At 35.8% G+C, this 9,592-nt stretch overlaps 1 protein-coding gene across 2 annotated transcripts; it reads left to right on the forward strand.

Moving 5' to 3' along the window:
- Window positions 1-213: 213 nt before the first annotated feature.
- Window positions 214-4,495, forward strand: LOC123557557 (protein qua-1-like). Of its 2 annotated transcripts, none has more exons than XM_045349083.2 (3): window positions 214-294; window positions 2,684-3,950; window positions 4,395-4,495. In XM_045349083.2, exons 2-3 carry the CDS (start codon window positions 2,749-2,751, stop codon window positions 4,426-4,428), a joined length of 1,236 nt encoding a protein of 411 aa, XP_045205018.2. In that variant the 5' UTR covers window positions 214-294; window positions 2,684-2,748; the 3' UTR covers window positions 4,429-4,495. The 2 variants fall into 2 exon arrangements, with proteins under 2 accessions (XP_045205018.2, XP_045205017.2); XM_045349082.2 differs by having other exon boundaries at window positions 218-329.
- The last annotated feature ends 5,097 nt before the right edge of the window (window positions 4,496-9,592 follow it).

A 9,592-nucleotide genomic window follows, 5' to 3' on the forward strand; every position in this document is an offset into this window, starting at 1 on the left:
GTGTCTTTGTGACAAAAAACATATAATATTTTACCGGTTTCTAAATGTAATTTATTGTTTGTCCCTACTGACTATTTTCACTCGCCAGCAATAACGGAAAACTTCAATATCTTCCTTCGTCAAATTCACGGTGAACTATGTCAACGTCACGGTGACCTATGCCAACGTCACGGTGACGTACAGCGTCAAGAACGTCAATGTTTTAGACGTCAAACTCATAGTAACCCGAAAAACGTGAAAGCAGACAGGAGGAATTTTGATTAAGTAATTAAAAATGGAAACAAGAGATCAGTGGTACAAGCCAAACTTATTATACAACATTCATTACAGTAAGTGAAGTTTTATTTAATCTACGAAATTATTTTTATGTCATTACGACTTAACGGAGTTCATGAATTCTGAGAGAACTTCTTACAAATTAAGTAATGTTGATAACAGAATAATAAATGATAATGTCATTGTCTTGTTGCAGTTCCCTCTATTCATAGAATGAACAAAAATAATAAAGGGAGATAAATATATGTTGAGTTAATAACCTTTCAAAACACTCGAGAGGGGTGGTGGTTGGTGGCTGATTTGGATATAACATATTTCTTTCGCTAGGGAGCTCTATAACCGGATGATAATGATAATGATAATAATAAATTAATAATAAGTCTATTTAAAGAAGTTATCACATAAAGACATATATAACAGTTCTAAAACATATTTACAAATCTTAAGTTTCAGTGTGGCCTTCTGTAAACTAAAAATACATCAGTTAAACATAAAAAGATAAAAACTGATTATCTAATTATAATTTAAAAAAAAATGGAATTTACGTGATAGACATTTAAATACAACATTCACTCTCGACAAACACGCCAATTAATTAGAAAACATAAATATATATACATGTATATCACTCCGGAAAAAGGTCAAATCACTCAGATAAACTGTCACCCACACAAAAGAAGATAAGGAAATAGCAATGACAGAGAAAGTTGCAGCTTATTCAGATCCTAATAGATATTTTTTATATTTGTTTTTGAAAGAAGTAAGTGATTCCACACAACGGATATTCTGTGGAATCATATTCCATACTTTTAGCACTAGTATAGCTAAATGACCTTTTCATATAATTTGTGCGATATTTATGTATTGAAATATCATTATGTACAACTGATCTAAGGCCATAATTTTCATTGCTGGAAATGTAATTGCTGGATATGTAAAATGGTACAAGATTTGTTTGTAGTTTTTTTATATCATTACTCCAGTATGGTATTTGCATCGTTCAGAAAATTTCATCCATCCGAGTTATTTTAGCATTTCAGATTTACTTGTCTGCAGTTCTTTATTCAAAACAATTCTAGCAACTTTTCGTTGAAGTGCAAAACTCTTACTTAATGAACTTTTACTGCCTGTATACCAAACTGTACAAAGATATGCATTGTAGAATATTTTTTCATAATGCCAAGATAATAACATTATTATCTTTTTTATTTTTATTATCATTATCATTTTCATCATCATCATCATCATCATCATTAGATGTATTAATATTAGCGTTGTTAAAGAAGACAGCCCATTTAGATATATACACACATCAACAGAACTTAATAGATAACTTGTTACTCAAAAGTGCTAGCTTTGAAACCAAAACAGCTATCTGCTTAGCATTATACATTTAGAGCTATATATATATATATATATATATATATATATATATATATATATATATATATATATATATATATATATATATATATATATATATATATATATATATATATATATATATATGACGGCATGTGAAACTTTCTAGAATTGTATATGTTCCGAACATGTGGATTCGACGAAGGCCAAGAACTTCTGAGATACGGCCAACATAGTGAAATATTCAAAGTTCGAGCACTACCCGGTCACGTTCTGTGGCATCCCTCGAGCTCTTGAGCTACCCCGAGTACCCGATCTTGGCCTCGTCTCAAATGGTAGAACCTGTAACTATTAGCTGGTGTAGAGTATGGTTATGCTTCCTGGTCAAATGGGTTCGAACTGTGTCGAGAACCTTCCAAACTTAAACATCGTTAAAACAGCGATGATAACAGTGCGAACATTACCTTAATAATAATGCTATCATATGTGAACCTCCGGTGCTAGCAAAGTGCTACCCAAGGTATCTGTTCTTGGACAGGACTTATACATATACGACCATAAATTCTGAGTTATGTAGGTCGAAATTTCTAGTAAGTAAGAGAAAATTTCGAGTTTTTGAGTTAATAAGTAAAAATTATTAGTTGAGCGTTCGACAGGAATGGAAATGTCAGTCATGAATCGCTGATCAATGTAGAACTAAATTTAGAGGCTAATCTTTTAACTCCTGTATCTGATAAGTTATATCTGCACATTGTTCTCAAATAGGCAAATGATATGTTTCTATTTTGAGATTTAATTGACTCAAAAACGCAGTTTTTTTTTACATTGAACCAGGTTAGTTGTTTTAGGCAAGTCTCAAACTTTTTCATTTGATTGGCCGTTTCTGAGTGCAAATTTAAAATTTGCCAATGGTATGGTATCTTAAACTGGTATCAAAACGTTAGAGCCTATGCTATTTATAACTTGGACTAAAACCTGGATATTCAACTTGTTTACAGTCAACATAAATATGTTATTTGTACAGAACTTTTTTTATCGATTTCAGGACCACCTAAAAAGCCAGAACCACTTGAAAAGTCAGATCAAGCTAAAAGGCCAAGTCAACGCAAGATGGTTGTAGATACAATCCGTTACAATCCTAGTGTGTGCACATGCGGGGAACATGGATGCCAGCCCCAATATAGGATGGAGAGGAAAGTTCGGTGGATAAATGAAGAAGTTAACACTGGCTCAAAGGAACGGAAGGGCGAAGCAAAAAGTAAAGAAAGCGAAGGTAAATGCGGTGACAATAATGGTGGTGACGAAGACGATGGTTACAGATTCAATGGCAAAGTTGATGGTAAGGAAAGCGATGGTAGATGTGATGACAGAGTTAAAGGTGACGAAAGCTATGGTAGATGCGATGGCAGAGTTAATGGTAACGAAAGCGATGGTAGATGTGATGGCAAAGGTGGTGGTAACGAAGGCGATGGTAGATGTAACGGCAGAGTTGATGGCGATGAAGGCGATGGCAGATGTGACGGCATAGTTGATGGTGACGGAAGCAATGGTAGAGTTAATGGCAAAGTTGATGATGACGAAGGTGATGGTAAATGGGATGACAGACTTAGGGGTGACGAAAGCGATGGTAGATGCGAAGACGGAGCCGATGGTAACGATGGCGATGGTAGATACGATAACAGAGTTGATACTGACGGGGCCTATTGTAAATGCGATGGCAGAATTGATGGTTACGAAGGCGATGATAGATGCGATGGAAAAATTAATGGTGACGAAGGTGATGGTAAGCTTGATAAAAGAGTCGATTGTTACGAAGGCGATGGTAAATGTGATGGTAGAATTGATGGTGACGAAGGCGATGGTAGAAGTGTTGGCAGAGTCGATGGTTACGAAAACGATGGCAGAGTTGATGATAACGAAGTCGGGGGAAGATGTCATGGCAAAGTTGACAGCGCTGATGGTGGTGGTAGATGCAGTGCCAGAGTCGATGGTGACGAAGATGATGGTAGATGTCAAGGCAGAGTCGATGGTGAAGAAAGTGATGGTAGATGTGATGGCAAAGTTGATGGTATCGAATGCGGTGGTAGAATTGGTGTTGACGATCATGATAGATTTGGTGGATGCGTTGGTGGTCAAGAAGACGAAGGCAGCTACGATGGCATTGATGATTCTGAAAGCTGTGGCGATAATAACGGTGCCAGGTCCGATTCCTATATGTCTGGTACCAATAGTGTTTGGAAAGATGATACAGAGGAAATCGCTCCAGCGTTCGGAATAATGGCCATCTATTGCAACAGTGAACTACACAGTTGGTAAGTGATTAAAATAGTAGTGACAGTATACAACGGGGGTATAGAAGAGGCATAGCTTTCTTCCATTTCATTTGCACACGCTTTAGAATGCTTAGATTGCTTGTACATTCATTAAACTTTGCCTAACCACTCCAGAGCCTTAACATACGAACGCTGTGGCATTCGCGTCGACGCAGTGAAGTCACCATATCTCTCGTATCTTTTCTATGCTACTGTTGTATACCACCATTATTTATTGTCATCAATGTCTTGTATAAAAATGGTTTATTTAGTATAGTGTGACTTTTTATTCTTTTTCTATAGCTTTTTTTATAAATCAGATTGAAATTTAACACAAAGTGGGATGAATCGATTGCAATTCATTGTTCATTACAAACGTATTTTCTCTGTCAATGTATATTTTATTCGAACATTATCTAGCATCTATAAAACTGTATTTTTCAGGGGAAGAGATCAAGGCGAGGCTGAGAGGGAATAAGTACTTGTATGCAGCCAGCTTTGTGATTGTTTTATCTTTTGCAATAAAATCAAATATCATCCTTCAACTTTTTTTTATTTGTCTCTGGTTCAATAATTTATGACACATTGTCTACCAGATAATTCTCGCCTCATGTGGTTCTGGGACGATCTGTGTATGAAAAGAATTGGAACCATTGCTTTGCCCCTGCATGATCGTAAGAGGCGACTAATAGCTAGCTAGGGTCTTAACACTTGGTTTTGCAGTAACTCAAGCGTACTTTAACCGACATTTTCTTAAAAATCTACATTGTCGGTTAGAACAATCGATTGTGGAACTTAAACAAAGCTTACTAACTAAATACAACTGTTATTAATCAGATAGATAAATGAGCACGGGTCATATTAATCAATATACTATCTGCATTTACGGTTTGTTATCCCCCGACGAAAGTCGGAGGGATATAGTTTTGGCGTTGTCCGTCCGTCCGGAGTCATATCTAGGAAATGGTTGGGAATATTTATTTAAAACTTCATATACATGTTCACCACTATGAGTTCTTGCGGCCCGTCAAGTTTCAGTCAGATTGCCCAAGTAACACCAGAGTTATGGCCCTTAGAAGTTTCTAGTGTTAACTGTATAGGGTACTATAAATATGGCAATTTCTGCATCATAACTTTTGATATATTTGACCTAGAACTATGAAACTTAAACAGAATTTAGATCACCATAATGTGGTTGTGTACACACAATTTCGTTCGGATTTATTTGTAAATTAAGAGTTATTGCCCTTTAATTGTATAAAAATCCACATATTTGTACATAACAAACTTACCATTTCACAGAATTTCATTAAATTTCTTTCACTCTGTTCCATGAACATTTATTGTAAACATGTGAAGTTGTGTACCCACACCTGGTCACCCCGATACCTTGATCACACCCCCCCCCCCCAACCCCCCCCCCCCCCCCACAAAAAACAAAAAACTTTTAGATCTTTTTCAAACAAACCATATACATAGATCTATAGATATGGCAATTTCTGCATCATAACTTTTGATATATTTGACCTTGAACTATGAAACTTTAACAGAATTTAGAGCACTATAATGTGGTTGTGCACACACAATTTTCATACGGATTTCTTTTGTAACTTTAGAGTTATTGCCCTTTAATTGTCTAAAAATCCACATATTTGTACATAACAAACTTACCATTTGGCAGAATTTCATTAAATTTCTTTCATTCTTTTCTGTGAACATTTATTATAAACATGTGAAGTTGCGCACCCACACCTGGTCACCCACTTGCCTTGGTCACCCCCCCCCCCCCCCCCCCCCCCCCCCCCCCCCCCCCCCCCACCAAAAAAAAATTTTTTTTTTTTTTTCATTTCTTATTTTACATTTTTTTCAAACCTTCCATGATTATTTATCAACATGCAAGTTGTACCATTCCCCAACCTCACTCCTCCACCCAGTCATGCCCACCACTGATCATGCATCCTCTGCCCCCCCCCCCCCCACCACCCCCTAACTTCACCTTTTTTTTTCATTTTTAATTTTCCATCAATATTTATAATCAACATGTGAAATTTTGTTTCCTCTCCCCTTTCCCCCGCACCCCCATCCCCTAAAGAAATAAATATATACGTATATCTATATATATGCATATATATATTTCCATTCCTTTTTTTTTTAAATGTTCAAACCTTCAACATGTTAAGTTGTGACTGCACAAACCTTGCCCTCAGCCATGTTCAAGATATCTTACCTGTGTTCTCTTTAGGACATTCTGTTCTTTTAAATTCAAATGTACATGTTAAACAGCAACACCTGGTGCCAAACCACTCAAAGACAATATTTCGTTCCAGTTAAACTTCAAGCTCACATTTCAAATAACTGCATTTAATTTTAAAAGCTAAGCTTATTACAGTAAGCATATCCCATTCAAAATAAATTCTTTAGTCAGGATCAAAATATCATACATTTATTATGTACTCTTTAATTAAACATTTGTTTTCTGTTAAATTGATTTTGACTAATAAAATTATTTGCTTCTTATTAACATCCTTAACTTTTTGCCAGATATATTTTTTTGCCATTCCTCACCACAAACCCTTTCGGCGGGGGATACCAATTCATCGAATTTGCTCGTTTTATTGCTCTTGCATGTTTACCATCAGTTTGGTAGACAAACATGCACGGAAAATCTGTTTTTTTTCAGTGAGCACGTGTAAACAGACTTTTTGTTGTTTTTCTTAGATAGATGAATGTGCACGGGACTTCTGCACGGATTGTCTAATTTTCCGTAGTAACGTTGAATTTATCTATGTTTACCACCGCATAGTTTCATTTTGTTCATTTGTCTGCCCATTCGCAAATATATCAGTTCACCCGTCAGTCATTAAAGGAAAATGATAATGTTTATATTCTTCCTATCAATTATGAATGACCTCCAACAAAATATTCAGACTAAAGATCGTATTCTTGCAGAGGACACTGCAATATACAGGTCACCTGTTTCATTCAATCAAAAACTTTCCAAATAAGGAAAGTGGGAGTTGAACTGGGATGTGGTTCAGTCATTCCAAGTGTCAAGTTATTCTCGTCACAAAAATTGAAACATACCATTCCGTCACAACACTACCTGCATAATACAGTACTTAGAATCTTTTACCCCGGCGCGGATATTTCGTTCGACCTTGGTCTAAAAGGCTGTTTCCCTCGCATGGCTAACCAGATCTTAGTCAGATCATAGCTGGAATATAGCTTCAAAGTCTTGTCTCAATACATACAAACCCAAAATAAACCAAACAGAAACGGTTCAAAGACGGGTAACGCGTTGGACCAAGCTTGACTTTGTCTGCACATCTAGTGACACTGAAGTGCTACACAGTCTTATTTGGTGCAGGTTAGAATTTCGGCGCATAGACTTCCGACCACTTCTAATAAATAAAATTTAAAAAATATTTGGTTGTAATCCCCATTGAAGGTTATCACATCCCACTACACAGGTTAATCCACAGTCACTGGCCGTTATAAATGCTCGTTCTCCTAGAACTATAGCTCTATAATCTATATGTATGGAATCGCCTCCCACCTGATATTTCTTTGTTGGAAACTTTGATCAGTTCAATGTTGCCGTTAACAACAGCGAACATGCCTTATCATGATTTGGTATTTCGCCCCTAAGATAAGATAAGATAAGATAAGATAATCTTTATTTATAATCGGTTCTGTATAACAAAATTAATATAAGAGTAGAAGAACAGCCTAAGAGTAAAAGAGCACATAAGTGGCACATAATAATACACATATGATTAAGAATTAGAGCACAATAATACTGTTAAAGCACAAGTTAAAAACCGATAGTATTAAAAGAAATAAGCACTTATGAAATCATAGGCATGCAACATTAAACAATTAGAAATAAGCTTTCAAGCACATACTTAAGACAAAGTACAAATTTAAAATTATTAGATGACTAGGAAAAATAACAAAATGCAATTGACGCCTGTAAGTGCAACATATGACATGGTTATAAGTAAGCAAACTAAAATGCCATAAAATAAAATAAAAGCACAAAAGCAACTGAATGGCAAACAGATAAAATTTACGTACAACAGATAAAACTCAAACACACATAGCGCAGGCACACTTTGAGCCGTTCCAGGCCTGGATAAGTCTCTTGAATTCAGAATAATCTGGTTGTGCGCAGTCCATTAGGAAGACTGTTCCAGACCTGGGTGGCTGCAAAGCGAAAACTTTTCTTACCATAAGTAGTGGTATTTACCCTTGGTACATCCAGTGTATTCATATTTCTGAAATTATAATTACTTGATTTGACAGAGACTAATTCTTGAATGTAAACAGGTGAAATATTATTTAGGATCTTAAAAACTTCTATGGCAATTTGTCTTAATCTGCTAACATGCAATGTAGGCATATTTACTCTGGCAAGAAGGGTCTCATTATCTGACTCAGAATCTTTAAACACTATTTTAAGGGCTCTGTATTGAAGTTTTTCTAGCTTAGAGGTATTCTCATAACTGCAAAAATGCCATACTATAGGACAATAATAAAAGTTAGATCGTATGAAACATTTATATATAAGTAATTTGGTTTCAGTAGGAAAAACATTTAACTGTCTAGCTGCTTTGGTACAGATGTTTGTTACATGCTTATTAAAATTTAGCAATGAGTCAATCTCTATGCCGAGTAATTTTACATGACTGTCACAATTTATGTTTTACCAGCTATTGAAAATTGTTTAATATATTCAGAAGCTTGTTTACCTATACAAATAGACTGGAATTTGCCCCTGTAACTAAAACATTGTTCGTCCCGATTTCCAGTATACTAAGCTTCCTCTAACAACGTTTGTGGCTAGACGCGCACGGAAATGTATATAGGTCCCTGTTAAGGGTTAGACAAGTTGGTGCTGGGAAAACCAGGACCATAGGACAACCGGACCAGACAATCTGGACCATGTTCGGGACAACCCGGACCACGTTTCAGAAGGACATGGACCATGTTTCTTATAGTTCTATACCATCGTTTTTAACCAAATACATGTATATGATTCTTAATGTTTCAGAATAACTAGTACAGCTTAATACGAACAATCAACATTTTACTAAACCTTAGTTGTAGTTAAATTGGACGGACAACCCGGACCATATTATGGACGACCCGGATCAAGTTTTAGGTAGACCCATATACTATGTCATCAAATGTCATTAATTAAGACAAATCATCAAACAATATAGATGGATTCTGTCATAAGCACAATCATTCTTGAGATTCATGAAACCTGATTTTCAGTCAAAATCACGTGCCGGAAATCCTGTTTCAGAATGTCCAGTATTTTCTCTAGTCTGAATCCTGGCGTGTACTTATAGTACTGCATATAAGCAGACTATTTTTATTCATGAATAATATTTAGATAATAGCATCTACACAAGGTAGAGAACAGAAAACAGCAATTCGGATAGAGACTATGAAGTGAAACCTTTGACAATAGCAAACTGTGCTCTCCCTTTCGGTTTCTTACTGCTGTAGATTTCACTATACAACACATAAAGGCAAATTTATTTAACGTCGCATAATATAAGCTCTTGTGTTTCTTTATTTTACGTGCATTCCTAATCAGACCAACATCTATATGACTTTAATGATCTACTGCG

This window comes from Mercenaria mercenaria, chromosome 5, assembly GCF_021730395.1.
Source record: "Mercenaria mercenaria strain notata chromosome 5, MADL_Memer_1, whole genome shotgun sequence".
NCBI lineage: Eukaryota > Metazoa > Mollusca > Bivalvia > Venerida > Veneridae > Mercenaria > Mercenaria mercenaria.